Source organism: Protopterus annectens, chromosome 3.part1 (genome assembly GCF_019279795.1).
Source record: "Protopterus annectens isolate FY-2018-M chromosome 3.part1, PAN1.0, whole genome shotgun sequence".
Classification (NCBI taxonomy): Eukaryota; Metazoa; Chordata; order Ceratodontiformes; family Protopteridae; genus Protopterus; species Protopterus annectens.
The window spans coordinates 180,355,864-180,382,999 of record NC_056732.1 but is presented as its reverse complement, the minus strand read 5'-3'; the positions used below and the strand labels follow the sequence as shown (position 1 = coordinate 180,382,999).

The 27,136-nt window shown below is 42.4% G+C and overlaps 1 protein-coding gene across 1 annotated transcript in view; it reads left to right on the top strand.

The window, feature by feature from the left end:
• Positions 1 to 27,136, top strand: part of ITGB1 (integrin subunit beta 1) — an 823,672-nt gene that overhangs the window by 32,018 nt on the left and 764,518 nt on the right. The window contains exon 2 of the mRNA XM_044066189.1: positions 23,223 to 23,292. Within this exon, the coding sequence (XP_043922124.1) occupies positions 23,223 to 23,292 (70 nt within the window). The remainder of the gene's footprint in view (positions 1 to 23,222; positions 23,293 to 27,136) is intronic.

Genomic DNA, 27,136 nt, shown 5'->3' with positions numbered 1-27,136 from the left:
TTGCACTGAAACCAAAAATTTTGAAGTTACCACTGCTTCTTTGCATCTTCCAAAATGGTTGTCCCCCCAGAAATAGGAGAAATCAGCAGCAGCATAAGAGTTGCAGCACTCCTATAGGAGGGGGGGAAATGTCCAGCAATTGGGACTTTGCCCAGCTGTGACCCATTCTGAAGATAGTTAAGGGTTGCCTTTCCTTTTCCCTCCCTGTGCAGCTGTCCATCATTTGACAAGTGAATAAGGACAGTAATTTCTATGCAGACCCTTTCCACACCCTTCCCTATTCTCACTTTCTCCTTGTTGGTATCCCATGCTGTCAAAAACATAGTTGGGAGAAGAGAGCATGGGATATCCTGTCAAAAACATGGGTGTGATAAGAGAAGCCTTTAACTGAATCCTCCAGAAGAATGAGCCTTCTAAGAGGTCTCTGTAGACCAGAAAGTGTTAGGATTATTCCAGGTCTTTTTTTTGTAACCAAGAAGACAAAGGTGCTTCGACCTTTTCTTGACCTGCATGACCTAAGCAATGTAGTTTCATTGCTCACTGTACTGTCCATTTAGTTGCCTTCTGACAGACAAATGGAATATGTTCTTTACATCTATGAGATGTCCTACCTCTACGTAACAATTGTCAGGAGTTCCAAGAGGCATGTCCACTTCAATGTAGAAGCTAGTCATTACTGGTTCAGGTTGTTTCTTTTGGTCCTTCCTGAACTCCAAGGGGTATTCATCAGATGAACATTTGCGGGAGAGATACCAAGGAATGAAGGAATGGCGTTTTTCTTTCTGGATAGCTGCTGATTCTGGCATCCTCCTTCAGCAGTTACTCCTATTCACTGGAGTCCCTGATTTACACTTCATCTTGGAAGTAATGCTGAACACTGACAGTAAGTTGGAGCTGTCTTAGCTGCTCACACACAGACTGCTTCTCTAAACCAGTGTAAAGTCGTTCTGAATGGTACTGTTCTTAGTCCTACACTCAAATCTTGTTCCTCTGTGGGTTTGAATTTTGTTTTGGGGAGAAAAATGCTGTCAAAATTCAGGCCAGCTTGTATTGCAGAGTTAGTTTTAAGCGCCCCCCCCCCCCCCGAGTGCAGTTGAATCGGCCAAATAATTTCTTAAGCAAGTCTTATTAGTGCACCCCTAGTGTTTTTTTATAAGGTGGGAGTCTCCTTGCATGCAAACCCTTCTTTCATGCTAGAGGTAGTCATTGCATCATACCTGAACCATTAAGTTCATAGTCTGTCCCCCGCAATTATTTTGCTAAAGGAGAATATTGCATTTATTGGATGTCCAGAAACCACTCTTGTTTGGTATGGGCAAAATAAAGTCATTCACAACATACTCTGTGTCTATGTACACTTTTTATATCTTTCCTTAACAAAAAAAACATGTTTGCAAAAGTGCCATTTCTTTGTTTTTAAAGATGTGCTAAGTCTTTGTCCTGTAATCCTAGAGGTCCATTCCTCTTGTGTCTGTCTTTCAAGCCTTTCTGTAATGCACCTTGAACAAAATGTGTTCTGTAGCTGCCTTTGACTTTCAGCAAGGCAGTATAAGCTGGATGTGGTTTGTAGGTCCATATCTCCCTTTGGGATCAGAATAAAGAGAAACTCTCTGGGGAAAAAAAATGAGGTTGGGAGTCTGCTCTGTTGTTGTTTAATGGATGGATCTCCTCATCCCAGATGCAAAAGTTGTGGGCTTGACAATAGCGTATCTGGATGAACAGCTACATCAGTTTTTGGCAGCTTGGAAAGCACTTGCCATATGTTATAGATTTATAAGGGCCCTGTGCTACTGCAAAACATATTTTAAAATAAATGATGACACAAGATGTGGTAGTTAAAGATCATTATTATACCATGATCCCCCCAAAACGTGCACGCTGATTGGCCAGCGTGCCCGTTGTAAATCGAGTTATACTAATGGAAAAAGGTCTGGTCGCCCGGACTTTTTTCCATTAGTATAACTCGTTTTTTTTAAACACTGTCTCGCTATGTTAAACCCATTTAACATAGCGAGACAGCTTTAAAATAAGCAACGGAGATCTCCGTTGCTTATTTTAAAGCTGTCTCACTATGTTAAACCCATTTAACATAGCGAGACATAAAAGCAACGGAGATCTTGCTTTCTCCGTTGCTTTTGCTCAACTCTGATGTACTGCGCAGGCGCCAGTACATCAGAACTGCCGCGGATGCCAGACATCTGCGGAAGGGCAGTAAACAGGCATTATACTATGCCATTATTTAAGAAAAGTAACAGTTTCTTTTCTTAAATAATGTCATATAATAGCAATAACCACTTCTGGGTGGTAATGCTAAATTACCCACGGTTGGCTTTGTTTGGTCCCTCGGGCTTCGCCCTCGGGACCAAACCACGCCAACCGTGGGTAAATTTAGCATTACCCACACCCAGGCGTGGGTTATTGCTATAACACTTCTTCTTGCCATTTATCTTTGTAGTAATTCAGCTTTCATCCTGCAAAGTTGGCTTTACCTCACTGGGGCAAAACTTGTATTTCCTGTATTCAGAGCAACTGCCAGGTACTTTGATTTTTGGGTCATGTGGTTATGTATTTTGATTATGCTGTAGAGGTCATAAACCGCTTGAAATGGGTAAGCATGTTTTCTCTCATTTACTGCAGAGTTCAACATGGTGACCCAGACTACAGCTCAGACAACAGATATGCAATAACTAAATGCATTCATGTTCAAATAAAAAGTAATAAGAATGGGACTATATTTTATTTTTATTTATTTTACATTTGTTAACCGGGCTGGTCTAGCTGGATATATTTCCATTTTCAGTAGAGGCCCAGGGAGAAAAGCTCCAACAAGATAGAAAAAAAATTAAAATGTAATTGCACGTTAAAAGAAAGGATTGATAAAAAAAAATACAGCAAGAATTATAATAAAAGTATTTACACTTGAAAAAGCATCAGCAAATAATATATATACTTGGAAAATCAACAGTAGAATGTAGCACAGTAAAATACATAAGGAAGTTTTCCCTTCTAGTAGAACATTATTCAGCAGTATATAGATTAGAGTTTGAAACTGTGCAAGACTTACTTGCAAGTATAAGAATTTAAAAGTTTTGAAGTTTGTAAGGAATGTGAAATAAAGTACAGAGGTGGGAGAGGGTGGAGGGGATGGTTAGTCGGGGTTGCTACAGGGGCATAACCAGTGCATTTTGAGGTGTTTTTTAAGTTTTTGTTTAAAGAGAGGCAAGGATGTGATTAGGGTTAGTTCAGTAAAGTGCCATTTCAGAACGACTTTACACTCGTTTAGAGAAGCAGTCTGTGTGTGAGCAGCTGAGACAGCTCCAACTTTGACTTGTCAGTGTTCAGCATTACTTCCAAGAAAAAGTGTAAATCGGGGACTCCAATGAATAGACTAGCTAAAATTTATAGTAAAGCATATTATTTGGCGTACAGTGTAGTAGCATAGAGAACACCTGAATGACGACCACTCTTGGGTAGAGAAAGAGGTATGTAGTTCACAAATCTGCTTTACTGTAGTTGTATCCGACTCTTAGTGCTGGAATGAAAAAAACATGTTCATTGACCTGAATGAACTTCCCAGCAAGATGGAGCCACCATCTGCATGTGAGTAGAGGTACTGTAGACAATACCTAGTGAGAAGCCAGGCTGCCTGCAGGTACCATGAGCCCATATACAGGTGGAGCTGTGCTGCAGGCTTCATGAGTCTGGTTGGAGAGCCTGGGACATTCTTGCTATGGTATAATGTGAGGCATCCCCAAAACCCTGTAGGGATGGCTTGCAGTGTTCTGTTTTCAAAACTAGATTTAATTCCCTGGTGGGCTAGAGAACCTAAAAGCCCAGCCTCCATTTTTAGTATGTACCACTTCTGATATATAGATGTAACTACTGCTCTGGAATACATTGACATGAATCACCAAGTACTTTTAAGTTTAGACCGTTCAGAACAGGTATTGATGTTCACTAATGTAGAATGTTGCAGATTCTCAGTATCTATTCCTGCATAGCAAGACTCTGTTCAGTATCTCAAGGTATTGAACTACATTCTGTCCCCGATGGCATCATCAGAAGGTGCCACCAGATGCCACTGAATCAAGAAGCAATCTTATAGCTGCTCAGCATGCAGTGTATATAAAGATGTGTTTTTTTTTTAATTAGTTATGCCAATTGGGCTATTTTTAAAGTAGCAACTACATATTTAGAATCCGAAAGCTCTCTACATAATAAGCAGAATTTATAACAAAATGAGTTGTTAAAATTGTTTTTTAAAAAACTTTGCTCGTGATCTTTAAAAAGAAATTGACCTGACCTTAACAAAAGCTGGGAATGTATGTTTGGTAACAGAAGATGTTCTTCGTGTTTCACTGTTGCAGTCATCACACTTGGGTTAGGTAGCCCTCAGTCGGCCCGAATACCAGAGTCTTCCGATTTCTGCATCTGATGCTGTCGCTTCTTCCATGATGTCAGGGGGTATAAAACAGGTATTTGCCATTATGTCAGTCTTTCTTGCCGATGAGCACGAAGCAGTTCGCAAGTGCTGGTTGGCTGCTACCTGAAATTTTCGTTTTCGAGTTTGTAATCCTGAAGTCTTCTAAAGCTAAGTACCACGTTGGGTATCCTTTTTTCTTGCTGTAACCAATGTCCGAAAAAATAATTGTCTTGCCTGTGGAAAGCAAATGCCTCACAGAGGTTTTCATTCTTACTGTCACCTGTTTAAGCCCAAACCACATTCTCCCTCGCTGTCTATTTTGTGCCTTAACGCCCGAACCATTCATAATCGGCTTATCTTTGTCACTAAATTCTTTTACTGTTCTCCATATTCCATAATGGCTTTGATAAGCCATCCGACTACAGATCTTCTGAAAAAATGTTAAGATAGACAGACCACATAGGTCCAAAACTGCCGACGGCGCTTCCGTTAAGCTAGTCGCCAGTCTACCGGTACTCACTGAGATGCCTTTGCAGCCCCTGATGCCCACTTCTACAGAATTGCAGGCCTCTGCTGAGACCCATTTGGAGTCCGGTATGCCACGAGATGCTTTGACTGTGGAACCTACGGATGTCTCTACCTTGGATGTGTCCAGAGCCGCTGTACAGGCACCAGCTTCTGAGGGTGTATTCCAACCTACCGATGTTCAAATTAAACCAACTACTTCATTTTTAGCTAAAACTACAGAGTTTCTGAGGCCCAGAGTACACACTATGCCCAGTAAACAGATGACCAAAAACACATGCTCAAGCTCCCTTGCCACAAAAACAAATGTTTAGAATGGCTGAAGACCTTATTACATTAAGGGAAGCCAGCCTTTCCCTGCTAAGAGACAAAGAATTTTCATTCTGGTTCTATAGACCAAGAATCCGATGACTGACCCTTCTGATTATCAGGACATGCCCTTATCAACCTATGAGGATTCAGATGCAGAAGAATCCATTCCCTCTGCCTCCCCTCCAAAGGATTTTTCTTTTGGTGTAACCTTGCTTACTTTGAGAGCATTTCCGCTGGGAATGCCAAGACTACCCTCAGTCCAAAAAGAGACTCTGAGAATTTTTAGAGTTGCTTCAGCATATGCCTCTAGCTATACCCCTTGTCCTGGATGTTGTAGATGATGATTTTATGGAATCTGTTTTATGGAATCCGATTTTATGGAATCCGGTCTTACTCCAGATACTTTATTACCAGAGGTCCCACAAATTTCTCTTCAAGAATCCTACTGCGGATCCATAGACCATTTCCCAGGGACCTAAAGGTATTAAGGCTACTACAGCCAAACATCCTACCCCTTCAGACAGGGATTCCAGAGCTTTAGACAGATGGGGTAAGAAGGTATATACCTCTGCAACTCTTGCCATTAGGGCATTGAATTGCCAGTTTCACATGTTGAAGTACCAGCAGTATATTATGGAACTAATTAAACAAAAAAAAATGGTATTTCCAGATATTGCAGAAAATAAAGATTTACAAGAGCTAATGCATTCTGCAAACCAAGTTGGTAAGCGTACTTTGCAGTGTGGCTTTGCCCTAGAAGCATCTTGCAGGGCTGCAGTCAGTGGGTCTGTACTGAGAAGGCATGCTTGGCTGAAGGAACAAACCTCGCCAGATCATGTCAAATCCAAATTTCTAGACGCCCCTGTAAATAAGGACTGTTTATTTGGCACCAAAGCAGAAGAGGTTCTTAAAAAGATGGAAGAAAAAGCTAAATCTATGCAAACTGTTAAGAATTCTTACAAGTGTGTTCTAAAAACTGGCCCATTCCACCCCTTCCAGGCCTTCAGACCATACCCAGGGGAAACGAGCCACCCAGACTACAGTATCTGGGTATGCAGAGATCTAAACAATGGAGTGCCCCCACCGCAAAAACAAGGAATGATAAGCCACCCCCTTATGGAAAAAGTTCACAATGACACTTCAATTATCCTTCCCAATTACTTGTGCCCCTGGGAGGAAAACTTGCCCGTCATGCAAAAAACTGCATGTCCATTACTCGGGACAGATGGGTCCTAAACATTGTATCCCAGGGATACAGATTCTACTTCTATACACTGCCAACACCAAGTGGGTTTCCAGACCTTCCTCCAAACCAGTGGGCAGAGGCTCAAAAACAAGTACTTCCCCTGCCCAATACCAGAGCTGTTCAACCTGTTCCAGTAGAACAAAGGGGGCAGGGATTCTACTCCAGACTTTTCCTGGTGCCTAGAAAAGAGGGCTCTTGGATCTATCAACTCTCAACCACCTTTCTGGTGGTTCCAAAATTCAAGATGCTTACCCTGCAACAACTTCTTCCTATGCTAGCCAAGGATGCCTGGTTAGTCACTCTAGACTTAAAAGAAGCTTATCTGCACATCCCCATAAGGTAGTCATACAGAAAATATCTACGCTTCAGGGCAGGCTCTATGCACTGTCAGTTCTCTGCACTTCCCTTTGGCTTGTCTACTGTGCCCAGAGTATTCACAAAGTGCCTAGCTGCAGCCATTGCATACTGCAGGCAGACAAATATCCTAACTTTCCCATACTTGGACGACTGCTTGATTCAGATGGACAGTTGAATTGCCGCTTCAGCACCTGGCATTTGTAAAAAGCCTTTTCACTTCATTGGGGTACACCATCAACGAAAATAAATCACAACTGGTGCCCAGTCAAAAGATTGTATTCCTGGGAGCAAGCTTGGACACAACTTCCCAGATAGACCTGTTTTTCTGAAGTGAGAAATGCCATCTGACAAACTACTTCAAACAAATGGCCACCAGAACCTAGCTGTCTGCATGGAAAATACTGCAAGCCATAGGGTTCATGGCCTCATGTATTCTGCTAATTCTATATGTAAGACTGCATATGAGGAAACTTCAATGATGGTTACAATTCTTTGCCAGCATTCTCCGGACCTGGAAACAGTCATTCCAATCATACCTTGTCAAAGGGCAGAGTTCCTTTAGGCAGAAGCATGCAACCACAACAAGGGACTGGTTTTCACTCAACCCCTTGCTGCCCAAACCCTGACAACAGATGCATCGGACTATGTATGGGGGGCTCCCATGGCAGACAAGTGCATTCAGGGCCACTGGAGCCCAGGCCAAATTATCCTGCACATCAATCAAAAAGAGATGCTAACTGTACAGAATGCTCTGACAGCCTTCAAATACCTAATCCTTCCAGGACAACTGCTTATAAAAACACACCACAGTTATGTGGTACATAAACAAGCAGGGAGGAACCCATTCATACCCACTCTGCAGGTTAGCCATGGCCCTATGGAACACAGCCTTGAGCAACCGAGTGCATCCACAAGCTCAGTTCCTGCCAGGCTAACAAAATTCACTGGCAGACTATTTGAGCAGAAATCTCCTAGACCCACACGAGTGGAAATTGGAGCCCAGCACCTTCAACCTTCTGATCCAGAGGTGGACTTATTTGCCTCCCCCGAAAACCACCAGTTGAGCAAATTCTGCACCAGGAACACACTCGCAGCAGGGCCTGGAAGGTGGATGCCCTATGGGAAAACCTCTCAATTTATGCCTTCCCCCTCTGCCCCTCCTCTCAAAAGTACTATTCAAGAAAAAACAGGACAGGCCAAGAGCTGCTATTCTTGCACTAGACTGGCCCTGCTAGAACTGGTACCCACTCTTACACAGTCTAACAGTGCTATCCTGGTTCCTTTACCAGACTCCTACCCTGCTGTCTCAGCAGGAGGGACATATTTTGCATCCACAGTTGCAATCCTTAAACCTTGCAGCCCAGCTTATCCCTTGAATACACCACCAACAACCCTTAGCAAGCAGGTGCTGGATGTCATTCTTGAAGCCAGAAGGCCCATCATTAGGAAATCCTATGCCGAAAAGTGGAAAAGATATTGTTCTTGGTATCAGTCTCAAGGGAAGGACACAGCAGTGCCCTCTTTATCTCTATCTCTAATCCTGGATTACCTAGCAGAGCTACTCCACAGAGGCCTATCCTTCTCCACCATTAAGATTCATGCCTCTACCATCTCAGCTCATTATAATACTGAGCCACCTCTATTTTCTCACCCTCTCATCAAACCGTGGGGGCTAACAACTTGCGGCCCCCTAGGAGAGCGCACCCACCCCTGCCTGGGACCTTAACTTTGTACTGGGAAAGCTCACGCTCCCCCCCCCCCCCTTTTGAGGTTCTAGCTTGACAGGTCTAAACCTTTTAGAAAATTTGACCAGCTGCTAGTCAGCTTTGCTACAGGGGAGAGGGTGAGGCCATTTCAAGGCAAACTATTTCCAAATGGATAGTGCACTGCATCCATTTGTGCTACAAGCACCATGGAAAATCTACCCCACAGGGGATCAGACCACATTCCACTAGGGCTACTTCCCCCTCTGCAGCATTTCTCAGAGGAGTCCTTTACCGTTGGTACCAGGCTATCGCCCTAGGGGCCTATACAAGCCATAACAATTCCCTGGCTATTTCTTCCCAAACTATTTACTTCCCAGGGACATTCTGGAAGCTGCAACCTGGATTTCTGTACACACCTTCACCAAGCATTACCACTTACCATTTTTTTTCTAAATCCAAAGCTGGATTTGCTACAGTAGTCTTGCAAGGCCTACTAGCCAGCCCTAACACTTCTCGACTGCCTCCACCCTTCCTCAGCTTTGAGAATCAACCCATGTGTGATGACTGCAACAGTGAAACACGAACATAGTACAGTTGTGTACACTTACCATAAATGTAGATGTTGGTGTATTCACTGTTGCAGTCCTGGTTTCCCTCCCTCCAGCCCCCTGGCTTTCTATATCATTCTACCTCTCTTCTCTATGGCCATTCCTAATGGCATTGGTATTTACTTTTTACTGGTGGTGGTCCCCACCATATACTGGCTCCCTATTTAGGGGCTCCTGACATTTGGGGCAAGAAAAACTGACGTAATGGTGTCTGTTGATTTTCTTGTACTGCTGACGACTGGACGTCCTAGAAGTGACCACATCCGACACTGAAATCCTAAGACTCTGGTATTCGGGCCGACTTGAGGGTTACCTGCAGGCAGGTAACCCAAGTGTGATGACTGCAACACTGAATACACTAACATCTACATTTATGGTAAGTGTACACAACTGTACTTTATTTCTGCAGAGTTTTAAGAACTGAGAAACATATCGGTTGTGTTGTAGTCTCAAAGATGAGTGAAAGCCGTAAGAGATTACATAATGTGAACATCAGAGAAAAGGTGGGATTGTTTAATGCTTACAATAGATGTCGCTGGAAGCTTGAGAGGAGGCATTCTTCATCCCTTAACGAAGTTTGTGAAACCTTCATTTTGTATTAATATGCAAAAGCAAGTGAATTCAAGTACACTTTTCTTTGAACAGAAGCTGAAAATTAACTTTGAGAGCACTGTAGAAGTGAAAAGATGTGGTGCACTGAAGTATTGAAATGCTGAGGCAGTGAAGTGATATTGAAACGGAAGTGCATGGCAGACTGCATAAAGATGCTGAGAACTGATAAAAAGATTGTAGAAATTTAAGCCAGTACAATTCTTGATATACTTGGAAAATACTTTTAAAGTTTGAGTCAGTTTGACACTTGAGTGGGCTTGTTGAAAAATGTTATTAACCTGTTCTGGCCACCAGGGGCACCTTTGGGTAAAACCATTGATGCAAGCCTGTTCTGGTGACATTGAGGGATAAAGCCTTGACTACATACAGTACAGGTGAGCCGAGTTCAACTATTCTATCAACCAGTAGTCCAGGACAAAGGAAAAAATCAATGCAGGTATATTGCTAGTGTCACTCAAACTTATTTTTAGTCAGGAGTGGCATCTTCTAGCTTTACAAGCATACATAATTTCTTTCAAATGTCAGTTCTTTTTCTGTGAACCAGTTCTGTTTTTCAGCATCAGAAAGGGATCTAAATCTTTGTTCAATTCCATCTTCCTTTAAGTAGTAATGCGCACACACACACACACACACACACACACACACACACACACACACACACACACACAAAACCTTTTGCACATACCTACTCAAGCCCATTTAACATTTTTTGCAGCTTTTTCTCTGTTTGTTTTAGGCAAGGATACCTAGGGACTGTTCAGTTAGATCAGGTGTTTGGAAGTACGTCATTAAGCCATGAAACCATGCCTTTGATGGTCAGTTGGGCTACTTCCTTTTCCTTTTTTGTCCTTTGCTTTCCTTCTTTTAACCTTTGATCCTTGCCACTTGAAGTTGTTCACTTATTCCAATCGGCATTGTCTTCTTGGTTCTTTCCTGTGCTGTGAGGCACATCAGGTTGCAGAAAAACAGGAAAAGATGTTCTGAATTGCATCACTAACTACTTATGCATATGTTTAAATAAGCTTTACAAGCAGTAATAACTGCTTAATTAAATAAGCAGCTCAAAGTGACATTTCAGGCAGAAGCAAAGCAATTTGTCTACCCTTATCTGTATCATAGAAAATATTTTGTATTTAACAAAATGTATTAATGTAAATGGCAGTCAGATTTTGTGGGGATTTTCTCTCCGGGCCTTACCTGAAAAAGGACACTTTGTCCAGTCGGATTTTCCTGGTAAACAAATATAAAATGAATAATACATTTGTGAAAATAAGTTGACTTTCATCTGCATTTTAGGTCAAAAGGCATCACTAATTGTTTGTAAAACATTGACACTTGTAGAAACCCTTCAGATGCTCTTTGTGTCTCATTTAGAATTGCATCTTGATTTTCCTGGTGCACTGTAAGCAGACTTCTTGTTCCAGCAAGGTGGTATAGCCTTTGAAAATGTCTTCTCCATTGTCCATAGGTTACCTTTGATATTTTTACTTCCAGGGGTAATGATGGGAAGCAGATAATTTTGAGAGGTGGGTTCTTGTCAGTATGGAAGGCCAGAGTATTTGGTAGCAAGGTAACTTTAACAGGAAGCTGGTCTACTGTTTGGATACACAGAATTATGTTCCTTACCCTCAGATAAGGAGCAGCATGTTTTTGTATGTAGTAAAAGTGGGTGTTAACCAAGGCAATTAGTGCTATAAGAGTATTCAAGTCTAGCTATGATAGTTTACTCCTGCTACTCTCTCCTAGCCTCTTATTATTCTATAGCAAGATGATGTTCTTCATTCCACATTGCTGCAGTCCTAACTATTGGGTAGTCCGCTGTCCAGTCGGCCCGAATACCAAAGTATATGGCTGACGTCGGTCAAGGCGCATTAGACTGACGTCAGTACGTCAGGGTACTAATGCGCATGACCGACGTCATATCCTCAGTCTTTTTTGCCGCATGGTCCGATGCAGAAGCAGTTTTGCGAGTGCAGGTTGGCGTTCTGAAAGTTTCTGAAGTCAGAGTTTCAGACCGAATCAAAGTTGGCTAAGTACCCGTTGGGAATATTTTGTTTTTCTTGCCTCAGTATTTAACCGGATGTCAGAAAAAGTGAATAACTGTATTTCTTGTGGGAAACAGATACCTCATAGGGATTACCATACTTTGTGTATACCTTGTTTAGGGCCTGAGCACGGCGTTGTTGGATGCCGCTCTTGTGCTAGATTTAACAAACGCACTATTAAGAGAAGGTTAGACTGTGCCAGGTTAGTTTTGGGAAGCGTTGTAATTATAAAATGCCGTCGGATGCTCCGGCGCCGCTTGCCAAAAGCGCAAGGACTAAGCAACATAGCCTAGTGTGGAGCAACCGACAGTCCCCGACGTCGGTTCTTTCGAAGGCTCAGTGGAGCGGAGGTTTTGCCAGGAGTTTCTTTGGAGTCTCAGGGAGAGACTTTACTGTTACAGGATGTGTCCTCTCAGGAAGTAGGCCAGGCTGAAGGGGCTTCTCAGGTGGCTGTTCTTCCCTCTCTTCCTAAGGTGGTTAGGGCCTCCCCTTCTGTTTCCAAGGCTTCTTTAAGAGGCAGGCCTAGTTTAGCTTCAGTGGGGTTTCTCCGAGTGTTTCAGGGTCTTTGCCTAAGAAGCATATGCTAAAAATGGCAGAGGATTTGATTACTATGATTAGAGGTTCTATGCCCCCTCCTGATAAGAGGCCTAGGGTGGAACCTGAGTTTGAGAGTTTTGAGCAATGTTCGGAGGCTTCTGAGTCTTCGACTGAAGACTTGCAGGAGTATCCTCCTTATTCTGATTCTGATGTGGATGATTCTACTCCTTCAGCTTCGCCTCCTGAGGATTTTTCATTTTCAGAGACTCTGCATTCCATGAGGGAGCATTTTAAATGGGAAGGTCAAGATTTCTCTGATTCCAGGAAGAGGCTTAGGGAATTCTTGTTTTTACCCCAGCATAGGCCTTTAGCTATACCTCCTGTTCTGAATGTGGTAGAAGATGTTATTGCAGAGGCTTCCCTGAATCCTGATTCTTTGCCTCCTGCCCCAGTTAAACCGGATAGGTACTATAGGGTGCCTGAGGCTCATAAGTATCTTTTAAGAGTCCTAGGGCAGACCCGGAAACTGTCTCTCAGGGGCCTAAAGGTGTGAAGGCTTCTGTTGTTAAAAATCCTGTTCCTCCTGATAAAGAGGCAAGGGCTTTGGATAGATGGGGAAAGAAAGTGTATACTTCTTCCACTTTAGCCATGCGGGCGTTGAATTGTCAGTTTCACATGTTAAAATATCAGAATTATCTCCTTTCACAATTGAAGTCTAAGGTGGATGCTCTGGCTGAAGGTATTGAGTGTAAAGAGTTGCAGGATTTAGTTCATGTGTCTGAACAGGTGGGTAAGCATTCCTTGCAGTGTGGTTTTTGATGCTGTGCAGGCCTCCTCGAGGGTGGCTGCCACTTGTTCTGTTCTTCGTAGGCACGCCTGGTTGAGAGATCAGAATTTAGCTGAGCATGTTAAGACAAGAATTTTGGATGCTCCTTTACAGTCTGTGTTTGGTTCGCCTGTGGAAGCAGTTTTAAAGAAAATGGAGGACAAGGCTAAGTCTATGCAAACTGTTAAGGATTTTTTGCAGGTGCAGCCTCCAAAGTTTAGTAGAAATTGGCCTACTAAGGGATGGACATATCCTGCTTATGATTCCCAGTCTAGGGGTAGGTCTAGACGTGGTAGGGGCAGAGCTCAAGGTTCTTTTAGGCCTAGAACAGGGAGTTCACCTGCTCAGACTTCTGGTGAGGGCAGGGGTCAGTCCTTTCGTAAACAGACCCAATGACCTGCCTTTTCAGCTGCCAGTACATTCTCGCCTGGCAGCACCTTTGGGAGGAAGGCTGTCTCTTTTCAAAGGAAATTGGGATTTAATTACCCAAGACAGATGGGTTCTGGATATCATTCACCACGGTTACAGGTTTTATTTCCATACCTTGCCTCCTTTCAAAGGCATGCCAGACATTCCTCCTCTACAAAGACAAGAGGCTCACAAGCAAATTTCTCTGTTGCTCCAAATAGGGGCCATTCAGCCAGTTCCTGTGCCAGAAAGGGGCCTAGGATTTTATTCTCGCCTGTTCCTAGTACCGAAGAAGGGGAACACGTGGAGACCAATTTTGGATTTATCTATCCTCAACACTTATCTGGACATTCCCAAGTTCAAAATGTTGGCGTTACAACAGCTTTTACCTCTGCTGGGCAAAGATCACTGGATGGTAACTTTAGATCTCAAGGAAGCTTACCTTCATGTGCCTATCAGACTAAGTTGCAGGAAGTATCTGCGTTTTCGAGCTGGAAATTCTCATTATCAGTTCTCTGCATTGCCCTTTGGCTTATCTACTGCCCAGAGTATTCACAAAGGTTCTGGCTCCAGTGATAGCTTACTTCAGACTAAAAGGAATTCAAATCTATCCTTACTTGGACGACTGCCTGATTCTGGCTCAAGAAAAGGAAGACCTTTTACAGCATTTGGAATATGTGATAGCAGTGCTAAGATGCCTAGGGTATTCTGTGAGCGAAATAAAGTCCAGTCTAGTACCCTCTCAAGACATGTGCTTTCTGGGTGTGAGACTGAATACAGCAGCCCAGATGGCCTTTTTAACCCCGGACAAACAAAAGAATCTTTCCAGTTACTTCCATCACCTATCTCTTCAGTCCGGGCTGACTGCAAGGACAGTCCTTCAAGCCTTAGGGTTCATGGCATCTTGTATTCTGGTGCTTCCCAATGCCAAACTGCATATGAGGAAGCTGCAATGGTATCTCAAAAATGTATGGACACAGCACTGCCAGGATTTGGACACTGTCATTCAAATAATACTTTGCATTCAAAAGGAATTTTTGTGGTGGGCTCAGGAATGTCACCTAAACAAGGGACTCTCTGTGACCCGGCCAGAGGCGAGTCAGATTCTAACGACAGATGCCTCAGACATTGCTTGGGAGCTCATCTAAATGGAAAGTGGATACAAGACAAGTGGCCTGCCAGACTACAGCATCTACATATCAACATGAAAGAGATGTTAGCAGTCCAGTTTGCATTAATGGCTTTCAAGAAGTTACTTCTTCCAGGGCAGGTGTTGATTCTAACAGACAACACAACTGTCATGTGGTACATCAACAAACAAGGGGGAACACATTCTTACCCATTGTGCAGGCAAGCAATGATTTTATGGGAGACTGCGCTCAGCTTGCAACTAACTCTTCAGGCAAGGTTTCTGCCAGGAGCACAGAACTCCTTAGCAGATGTGTTAAGCAGACAAATCATGGATCCCCACGAGTGGAAACTGGATCTTCATGTATTTCAAAATTGACAGTGTCATGGGGAACTCCAGACATAGATCTGTTCGCTTCTCCACTAAACCACCAGCTGCCAAAGTTTTGCACAAAGAGGTTTCATCACACAGCTTGGAAAGTGGATGCTCTTTCTTTCAGTTGGAAAAATCTTCATGTGTATGCCTTTCCACCTCTGCCTCTTCTCCCAAAGGTGCTCCTAAAGGTCAGACAAGACAAGCCAAGGATGATTTTAATAGCTCCAGATTGGCCTCGGCAACACTGGTACCCATTACTGAGGAGTCTGGTAAGGAAGCCTCCATGGCCTTTACCTTTGATTCCACACCTGTTGTCTCAGAGAGACGGTCACCTGCTCAATGTCAAGCTCCACTCTCTTCATCTAACAGCCTGGCATATTCTGTTTTGAAACACAGCAGGTCTCAACTTCCTCAACAAGTTTTAAATGTGATTATGGAAGCCAGAAGACCTAGTACAAGGAAGGTGTACGCAGAAAAATGGAAGAGATTTTTATTTTGGAGTGCAGCAAACAATTTGGAGATTTCTGAGCCTAATTTGAGTGTGGCTCTTCAATATCTTACTGAGTTATTGGACAAAGGTTTGTCTTTCTCTTCCATTAAGATTCATGCTGCAGCAATTTCAGCTCACTATGATTGTGATCCACCATTGTTTTCGCATCCTTTGTTCAAGCAATTTCTTAGAGGGGCAAAGAATATAAGACCCCACGTAGAGCTCCTACTCCTGCTTGGGATCTCAATTTTGTGTTGGAGAAACTTACTCTACAACCTTTTGAGCCTCGGCTACTGCTGACTTGAAATACTTGTCATGGAAGACTGCTTTTTGTTGGCCATTACTTCTGCAAGAAGGGTTTCTGAGTTGCAGGCCCTTATGGCGGTTGAGCCTTTTTGATTTTTCATAAGGATAGGGTATCATTACGTACTAATCCTTCCTTTATGCCTAAGGTGGTTTCTAGTGTGGCTTTAAACCAAACTATTCATTTGCCTACTTTTATGCAGATCCCCAAAATAAAGGGGAAAAGATTTTGCACACTTTAGATGTACACAGGCAATTGCGTTATTATTTAAGCAGGACTAAGGATTTTAGGCAGTCTCAGCAGTTGTTTGTTTCTTTTGCTTTGAGTTAGCAGGGCAAGCCTGTGTCAAAACAAACTATTTCTAGGTGGATTGGGTTTTGCATTGCATTTTGTTATTCCCATCATGGCAAGGAGATTCCAGCTGGGATTAGGCCTCATTCCACTAGGGCTACTGCCACTTCAACAGCATTTCTAAGGGGGGTGGCAACTAAGGATATTTTGGAGGCAGCTACTTGGAGTTCAGTGCATACTTTCTCTAAGCATTATCACCTTCCTCTCTACTCTAAGTCTAGGGCTGGTTTTGCTACAGCTATTTTGCAAGGCATGTTGTCAGCTCCTGTTTCCTTATGATTTGCCAGCCTCCCTTACCTCTGCTTTGGGATTCTACCCAATAGTTAGGACTGCAGCAATGTGGAATGAAGAACATAGTACAGTTTTGTACCTACCATAAATGTAGATGTTCGAGGATCCACATTGCTGCAGTCAATTTACCCTCCCTCCTTCCCTCTGTGTTTAGGGGTGGTTGTGTAGGTGAGGTTATATTCTGGTACTTTTGTATATATTGTACATATTTTTGGTGCAGGTATGTTTGGAGTTTTTGGTATTGGCCTTGTCTTTTTAGGGTCTTCTGACATCTGGGGCAAGAAAAGACTGAGGATGACGTCGGTCATGCGCATTAGTACCCTGACGTACTGACGTCAGTCTAATGCGCCTTGACCGACGTCAGCCATATACTTTGGTATTCGGGCCGACTGGACAGCGGACTACCCAATAGTTAGGACTGCAGCAATGTGGATCCTCGAACATCTACATTTATGGTAGGTACAAAACTGTACTTTAACTTGCAAAGCCTTCATTACAGTCAAAAGTGTAAAACTTCATCATGTGCTTTGTAGATTTTAGTGTCAAAACCATCCTGAACTAATTAGTATACAAATTTCCAAGCACTGGCTCCGTCACAGAACCCTGTAGCAGACGGTGCTTACCCTCATTTTAGCACACAGTTAACCAAACCAACATCCTTTTTAGAATATTGTTTGTCTAGTTTACCATCTTTCCATTGTTGAAGCTTCACAGGTGTACAATATCATGCCGCCCACCTTCATCCAGAACTTCAGATGCCCTAGGACTTTTTTTTTTGTCTGTCTTTTGTTGGCCAGATTAGTTCCACTACGTTAGTGACCTCTTTTTATTTTTCATAGGAGAGCCAAGTTGGTGTTTATACTAAAATTTGGCTTGGACGTCAGTAGGCTTCACTTACACTCCTTTCAGTTAGGTGCTGTGGGATATTTTATATCGCTTGAGCGATCACCAAGTTGGGCAGGTGGGGCCTTGGTTTAATATCTCATTTAATTGGATTGTATAACGTCACACCTCCTGATGCTAAGATGCATGCCATTCTTCTGCTGCAAGCTTCAGGTACCCTACTGTCCTGTTTATCAAGCCATTTCCATAACTTAAAAGGAATATTCTTTCTTTTGTAGTTACCTTTTGCAATAAACTTTTCTACATCCACAGAGGTTTCTCACTAAAAGAATATAGGGCATAAGTAAAATGTCCCTGTATTCGGTCTCCTGCAGGCTTTTGAGGGGAGATCTATGCCTGGCATACAGGGTATTGTCAGACCCCACTCTGTACCTACTGCATATCCACAAAACAGACAGCACTAGAATTACCCGTTTTAAAGACTTAAACCTTGCCTGTGATATAAATAGGACCTGCTTGAGAGATAGGTGTATATCCCATAAACTACCCAGTCTATGGAACAAACTCCCCATCCATGTGAAGCAGAGTTCCTCCCTAACCCAGTTAAAGTGCAACGTGGACAATTGGATGGGGAAACCAGAAATTCATCCCTGGTTTGGCCTCTGTTTCTAATGGACACAGGTAACCTGTAAATGGTTCATCTCACAGGTCCATGCTTACACTTATGAAGGGTAGCAGAACTTGTTAGAGATTTGGGATGCTGTAAGCAGGCTTCTTGTTCCAGCAAGGTGGTATAGCCTTTGAAAATGTCTTCTCCATTGTACGTAGGTTACCTTGATCTTTTTACTTCCAGGGGTAATGATGGGAAGCAGATAATTTTGAGAGGTGGGTACTTGTCAGGATGGAAGACTAGAGTATTTGGTAGCAAGGTAACTTTAACAGGAAGCTGGTCTACTGTTTGGATACACAGAATTATATTCCTTACCCTCCGATAATGAGCAGCATATTTTTGCATGTAGTAAAAGTGGGTGTTAACCAAGGCTTAAAAAGGCCCTTGTGGTCATTAGGTTCATAGGTGTTTGTGAGGCTATGTGCATCTTTAAAATAATGCTCAAATTTGCTGTTTGGAGTTTTTCGTATGGTACTTCCCCAGCTTAGTCTGGATAGCTTCATTCCTTTAAAGTTTCTTTAGATTCATGGGTTCCATTGCTGGTTTGTTTTAAGTGCACTAAGCCATTCCTGGGGTGTTTGTATCTAATGAAATGGTATAAAGTTATCCTTTTCTTCAGTACATTGTATCAGCATAGTTTCATAGTTATGTCCCACCCCCACTTATGCCATTTTGTTAACCAAGTAGGCCAACTGGACGCAGTCTTTCCAGGAGCCACCTGAAAGCAATGCCCAGTTAAGTGACTTGCTCAAGGTCACCAACAGGATTATGAGGGTTAAAGGACTAGAGCCATGTACCACAGGAACTATAGCACAAACTTTACATACATAAGACGTGTGATAGCTTAAGTGCTATTGTACATCCCCCTGACTATCCCTGCTTTATGTAACTGTTTTCTTTAATAAAATGCCTCTTAAATCATTTGACACACTAGTGTAACCCTTAGTGACATTACCATAGAATACTGGCATATGTCCATAGACTTTGTAGTGAGTGTGGTCTTCATCTGCATGCTTGGAAGGATTGCATTTAAAAATTGCCACAACATTGAGAGTGTGGGTGCCATTTAAAAACTGGTCACATATATATTGAGTGACAAAACATTGAGCCTGTATGCACCACATGACAAGGTGTATAAGGTGAGTGAAAGTGACTGCACTTCTTAGAATTACATTGCAGTGTCTAGACATTAATTATATTGAACACTGCTGCAGTAGCCTTGGCTGTGTGGGTTATATCCTGCCAAGGATGTAACAGATGGACAATTTCCACAGCGTCAGGGCATCTTTCACATGCTGAAAGCATTGGCTCAAGCTAAGCTGACTAAAAAAACAGGTTTGGGCCTCAAGCCTTTAAGGAATGATCTTGTGCAGGCCATCCTACACACCACCTTCTTTAGGTGGTGGTGTTTGGCCAGGACTAGTAGGGCTATATTGAGAGCCTTCAAGGAAGAAATTGTACTGCTGCTTTTTGAATTGAAAATCTCTGTCCCAAACTACCCAGCAATGTCATCCAGGCCAGAATAGCTTGCCTGGAAGAAGCAGCTTCTATATTGCTTGAGAAAAGCGACCATTTGCTGCACAGTGCTTCCCTCTCGCATCTTCCTAGCTCTGCTGATTTGTTCTGTCAGGGTGGTCTTAACTACAGTCCGGAAAGGGGGGGGGGGTTGCAAAGTTTGCCCTAGTTTGAAGGGCCATCGTAAAGGGCAGTTGGTTTCTTTAGGTTTGTTTGAAAGCACATCATTTTTAAAGCTCCAGGTGATTTGCTAGAAAGGGCTGTATTTTCAGATGTGGCCACCTCCACAGAGTTTGTAGGATAGACTTTGGCTATACTCCTTGAAGGGGGATGAAGCCAGGGTTATTACCATCCCTTTCTTCTGAAAAGATGTGGAGACCTCTGCCTCATTTTATATCTTGCAGACATCAAATGCATGTGATGCATTAAGTTTGTGTTGACTTCCAGGAGGGTAGGGGACATGCTTCTGTGTCACAGGGCATATTGGACGGTGTTGCTGTTGAACTTTAAGGATGCATTCTAGAGCATAACTTTGTGGAAAACAGGAATTCCGCTTTGGTTTGGTGTGGTGGGTACTGTTTTTCAGTACAAAATCCAAAATCTGGTCAGAACTATGCTTAAATTTTACAAATGTGCTAGCCATTGTGAAGGAGGCCTTGCAGGGGGCAATTCATTTGATTCTTTTGTTTGGAAGATTGGCTACCAATGGCCCTGTTTTGTGACTCTGTGGGAGCCTTTCTGGCTAGGGCTTCCTTTGCTTTTTCTGGTCCACAGAGCCACCATTAAGTGGGAAATGCCTTCTGTCTTTGGGGTAGTGCTCACTATCTAGAGATATCCTTTCCCTTAGTCAGGTTTTTGTAATTGTGGGCATTGGCATGTGGATGGTAGGACATGGTACAGGCTGAGACCTTCTTGCAAATTGTGGGGTGGTGGATCCTCTTATACTTCACTGCGGTACCTGTACACTTTGGTATGCAAACAGTACCAGAAACCTGTGGTACAGCAGATTGTCTTAAATTCTGATGATAGATTCTTTGAACTGTGGTGGATCTGAGGAAGTCTCCCCACTCCACCAGCCCAGATGTGGACCCCCCCCTGAGAGAATGAGCTCCACCATAAACTAGCTGGATTTATTGGCAGTGCTACTCTCCCATAAGGCTGTAAAAAGTGAAGTCAGAGCCCAAATGATACTTTCTGACCAGCATACAGCCATGTGATACCCAAATAAATGGAGCATCATGTACTTCCTCCCAGTACTGGTATGATAGGGGGGGCATAGACTGAATCATCACCCTCCCTGCAGTTCACATCCAGCAAGTGGAAAGCATGCTGACAAGTTGTCTGAAATGCAGCTCCATTCTTTTCTTACAGCAAAATTTTCAGTGCCCTGTTAAGGATCCAGTCCCTTTCTGTCATGTTTTCAGGCAGTATAGAAAAATAATCCTGGTAGATATAATCAAAGCCATTTCCCACCTCCTCCTGTTCAAGGTGGAGAGATATTTTGCTCCATCTTAAGGCATGTCTCCCATTTTGGATCCTTCTCTCCTTTACTGTCTAGTAGGCATTTTGTGGTAAGTGAAGCTGTTGGAGGAAGTGAGATGGGAAGTGGAATTCCTAAATGGAAGAACTCCTTTGCCTAGGAGTAGTGGTATTCTTTGCCATTTCAGTCTGTTAGCCTACAGTTGTGACTTCTCTTGTATACCATCAATTTAGGTCTCATTTGTCATGCATTCACTGTTTGGTTGTGTATGTGGCATTTCTGCCCATGTTGACCTTGTGGAGGGCAGTTCTGATATCCCTCGCCAGAACTTACTTCTGCATTTCTGCTCACTTTTAAAGATCCTCTGCCTTTTTTAGGATTTAAATTTCATTAACAAGCTTGCTTATTCTCTACTTTTATTCCTGCAGTTTTGACAGCCAAAAAAAATGATTTCTTTGAAGATCACCTTTCTTGGTGGCTGCTCATCAGACTGTTGGATCTTTAAGGCTTTATTAGAGAACCATATTTGGCCTTTCGGTATGATCTGGTGTCTCTTAATGTTAACTCATTTCCTCATGAAAGTGGTACCAAAAATGTCCTTTAACCAGAATTTTTCTTCTTTTTGATTCCAGGAACATAATCAGTTTTTTTGGAAGCCTATCCCAGGAAGGAGGGAACCCATATTCAAGTACACCATCAGCTTGGGTTTTAACTGAAAAAAAAAATGCATGAGTGCAAGAAAGAGAAACTGTTCTTTTGCTCCGGAGGGCTGGGGTGCCGTTGTTGCCCAAACACTTTCCAACTGGCTTGCAAACTGCACTGCCTTTCTCCTTCAGGTATCAAACTGCCCCTCAGAAGAGATCGTGTCCGTGCTTCCACTGCTTGCTTCTATAATGTCCCCATTTTGTCCATTTGTACCCCATTCAAGTGATTGTTAGCACCATTGTTTAATCTGTGGCTGCCACAGTCTGTTGGCACTTCATGGATTTTTGATTTATCAGTTTGAGCTTCTGCTATTGATCCTTCTCCGGCTGTGGATTCTTGTGTTGCAGTGTATTTTTCCCCATTAGAAAACCCACTGAAAAGGGCTTCCTTTATCCGATTTAACAAGCTAAGTGAGTCATCCTGCAGTTCCAACACACTTGAATCGCCCTCTGTCAGGTAGTGTCTTGTTTCCTGTATGTAGGGTAAATGCATTGTTTACTTCCTATAGTACAGGTTGTTTATAGTTGTGCACATTGAGTAAGGTGGGGTAAACTGGTGATGGAAAGGACTGAGATGTCTCTCTTGGCCTTTTGCATGATGCTGTGGCATGTGTTGGTAGTAAGGACATGCATATGAATCTGAACATTTCATCCATCAGAAAGGATTCATTCCCAGATATGCTATTATGGGGAGATGCATACATATGTAACTCTGGCAATAATGTTTTAAGAACCTGTTTTTTTGTGCTGTTGTATCTTCTGATGTTGTTAATATGTACTGATACAAGCCAGCTATATAGGTTCATAGGTAGGTACTAGGCTTATCTGCCCGAAGGCATTTTATAAACCTATCCAGAATGTGTTTGCTTTCGCCGCCCCCTTAGATTAGTTCATTGTGCCTCTGTCCAGCAGAGCCACTGAATATTATTTTAGGTGATGGCTTTTTACTTCATAAAAAGGTAGAGTTTTTTTTGTAACCTTATGTATTGTATAGCAAATGCAGAAAATATTGTACTATAATAAGTGTGGCAAAAGTCTTGGGTCAGAACGTTTGAAAATCACCAGTTTTCATTTTCATTTGTGAATACAGCCACAGAGCATATTTAGCTATATACAAAACCTGAATTTTCAAATGTATGGTGTTAAGAACTGTATGATAAATTTAGGTCAGTTATTTAAAAAAAAAAATCTCACTTGTGTAATTGGGCGAGTGCAGCTTCACCAAATTGATTTGCAATATAATCACTCAGTAAAATATTTCAGGATCTCACGGCACTATTAATCACTGAATTTTTCTTTTCATTATCTGTGTGTATTGCTGTTAACATTTACTAAATGCTCCCCTGTACAAATTATCTTCAGACTGGTTGTGTTTTTGTAATGCATGTTATAATGAAAATATTCTAATACACCATAGCATTTAACCTCATTTTCTGTTTTCTTTTTTTTTTTTTTTTTCCTCCAGATGGGGTCAGGATTTTTGTTACGTTTATGTATCTGTGCCTTTTGTCTGTGTCAAAGTCTTGCTCAGCCAGGTAAGTTATATTTTTCAAGTTAGAAATCCAAGCATGTAGTGATGGAGATAGCCGTGTACTGCTATTTGGAACATGTTTTCGAAAAGTTCTGTATAGTAAGGCTTTTCTTGCAGTACAGCATATGGCCTTGTAGATGGCCCATTTCAGACTAGCAAAAAAGTGTGTTGAGCTGAGCCTTTGAGGTTTTGTAGGAAGGAGAACAAAAGAAGTGGTGAACCCAATACAGCATGGACTGAAATGATCCTCACAGTACATAAATGGAGGCAGAGAGCATCCAAGCCTAGACTACATTAAGTGGCTCATGTAGCCTTAATTCTCTGAGCTAACTGTAAATAAAATTGCCAGCAGAGTGGTACTGTGAAGGTCAAGAGTCAGAGCTTGGTATGAATGGAAGATGGGACAATTATCTGCATCCATATCAGCACTCAGATTTTCAGGGTTTATTTTCGGCTTGTTTGTATATTGGTCTTAGGACACTTGCGTCTTAAAGCACACTTTGGTTATTTATGTATGAGCTTTAGTGATAGCGTCTTCTACATTGTCTGCATTACTCAGTTCAGCAAGATGCCATCTATTCAGGCTTATAAATTGTCTGTGCAGTTTTTTTGTAACTTTGCTTTAAGTTATCCATGTGTCTTTTTGCTGCAAATGCTATTTTATTGAAAAGCATTTTGTTTAAATTTACCACCCTGTGAATGCAGAAGCATAAACAGGTGTTGACAAAATGTAATTGCACTGAGTTGACAGTTGCTAATTAGGATTCTTTAAAACATCTAAAGAATTGTAAAAGTTATAAATTATCAGTTTAAATATTGCTTAGTTTATTTTGTCATGATAGTAATTTAACCAATTGGCAGTTGCCTACTTGCTTTACAGTTTAGTGTTCTAATTAACCTTAATTAGCACTGGTCCTCTGTGTTTTAATTGTGTGGACTTCGGGAGGTGCAATCTTTACAGTTCTGCTTTCGTAGGGTGTTTTTCAAGATAACATTTTAAAAAGCGAGTGTTTTCCACACGAATGTTCTTGACCTTCTGCCATCTGCTATAGATTGGGGATGGTATTTTTCCACACCAAGCTACACTTCAGAGCAATTTGACTGGCCCTGATTGGCACAGTATGTGTAAACTGATACTCTTTGGCTCTTCTTCTGTAACCATTTATTTTTCTCATTGTAATAGGTTTTATGAATTTTGCAGCAGCATGAGTACATTGAAAATAACATGGAGCAAGCACAGAAGTGTGTTAGTGATAGCTGTTGCCTTCATAGTGGAGCATAGTCTACTTGTAACAAAACTTTTGTTACAAATTGACAATCTTAACATTTGAGCTTTTGTTTTGTAATCTGGTAGAGTAAAAATGTTTTTGTGCATAGTTTACAGAATCATGCAGATTTATCATTGAACATGCAGCATTATTGGAAAGACCGCAAACGGATCCAGAATTGAAATATTTGTCTGCCACAGTGTAACTGCAATTACTGGCATCTGGGTTAAAAGATGGCCCTTCCTCAAACTCTGCCCCATTGCTTGTATCTTGCATATTATAATGTAGCAAAAGAGAGCAGTGTTCCTTAATTATAAAAGTGAAAGCACCATCAGCCACCTCCATGATGTAGAAGCCCATTAATATGGCACAAGCAACCAGAGTTTGATTAGCAGCTCTGATGCCTCTAGGAGTCTAGTGTGGAGGATAAGAAAAAGTAGACACTGCTTCTCCATTCTTTGAGAGGGAGGAAGCTGTTGCTCATCACGCAGGTGACACTGTGGGATCACCTAGGTGTTGCATCCAGTGCAGTTACTAACCACTGGTCCCCTGGTTAGTTGCACCTTACACTGTAATCCAAGGAGGACACTGCATGCAGTGACACATTTCTTCTAGGAAGGTGGCCATAGCAAAACGGTCTTCTGCCTATCCTCAATGAATGGGAATTTTGATACATTATCTGATCTAACTTTGGCTGTCCTCATACTTTGGCTCTAAGGATCAGGCTCCTCTTCTTACCCATAATCCCTTACTTATGCTAACTTGTCTTGGATCTCATTTGCCTGTATGTCGCTTTGGATGCAGATGTCTAGGCTTAGTTGATTGGTATCAGATGAGTGAAAATTTTCCTTTTGTTTTATGGTCCCTTTGGAACAGTTTTTTTTTTTCCCTTTATTAGATCCTCTCAATTTTATTCTTCAATACTCTTCTACAAAACATGTAAAACTTTTTCTGTCTTAGCGTTACTTGGAGTAGTTTCTCTTCTGTCCATTTTTACTGTTTATTTTTTTAGGGGGGGAAGTAGTTAGCCTCCTATTTTTCTGCTGTTTGTTGTGGGTTTCAACTGCTACTGGTTGTTTAAGGTGCAGTTAATAGTCATTTGTAGCTAATTTAGAGTTTTGTCCCTTTTCTTTAATATGCAACGGAGTACAAAGGATTACAAGAATACTTTGCTATCTAAATACATGAAACCTCAACAAGGCTTTTTTTATTCCTCTCATTGGTGGGAGGACATCAGAGTCTTCTATATCTGCTGGCTAATGTTTTCTTCATTATGGAGGAGAAATTTTCCAGTTTCAAAAAATGCACATCTTCTTGACATCCCCAACCAGGATGCCCAAACAAAATGTGTGTTTTGTTTAAGGGCATACCATTTGGATGAAGAATGTGCTGCACTTGGAGCCAGGGATGTAATGGAAAGTAGTAACAAACTTTTTCTCTGCCATAGTGGGAGAATACCCACTTTTGTCTTCCTTGTCCTGTTGAAGAAAATCCTCTGATTTAAAAATGAGGAGAAGAGAAAAGATGAGAACAAGGAAAGACTTGAAGGGCTCGAAGAAACATTTTTTGGAACATTAGAGTGCATTCAGTTTGGCACTGAACGTTTCTAGACCTTCAGATCCAGCCTCGAGTCCAGGGCCTGTCAGGTTTAGTTCCTCTACTTCACTGTTCCCAGGACTCTGGTTTTCTCCAGAACAAGTCCTAGGCTCGGGTCACCTTTTCTGCTGGAAAGGTATTTTCAGAGTATCAAGTCTGCCTTTCTATGGCATCATCCCAAAGATCACTGTGGGCCTCCAGGAGCCTTTCCGATGCCAATGTGGACAGAATGGTGAAGTTCCTGAGGGTTTAAATCCAGTTGTGGGCTCTCCTTGATCCAACCCTTGTTGGAGACTCTGGTCTTGCTTTTTCTCCTCTGATCATTATTACATCTCTGATCAGACCTTCAAATTCAGGGAGCCTGGATCTGAGCGAATCTTGGGGTTTGCCCATGTTTGATCCCAAGTACTGGACTTTGGCAATGCTGACCATTTGCCTGACCCAATCTACTCAGAGTGGTGTCATGGGGTCAGAATAGACTACAAAATTGTCAGGTGGCCCTTCATCTCGATGTTTCAGCCCTAGACATCTCGCCACTGGTGTCTGTTTCAGACCTGAGGCGTATAGTTTCTCAAAGCCTGACTTTGTTTAGGCTGTGATGCCACACCTGTAGGATACAAGGATCCTGTATGCGTCTGCCTTAAGAGAGTGCTGCCTCTGTCTAAGGAAGTGGCTTCCCTTTCCCGCATTTTATCTTCCCTTGCCCCCACAGAGCTGTTTGGGTTCTGTCCCCTCACTTTCTCACATTGGGACAGTCTGCACCCTCAGGATCTTGAGGCAGTTCACATTGTGGACCTCCAGTCTGCTCCAGAGCATCCCACTGGAAAGGGTCATTGAGGGCACTCGTGCAGGAGGAGACATGGACCCACCCCAGCACTCACAGAAGGTACTGATTTTGATGAAGGGAAGTGGTTCACCGACACCCCCTCCTAGGATTCCTCAATATTCATTGAGATCTTTGAAGTTGGCCTGTCTACCTCTTAG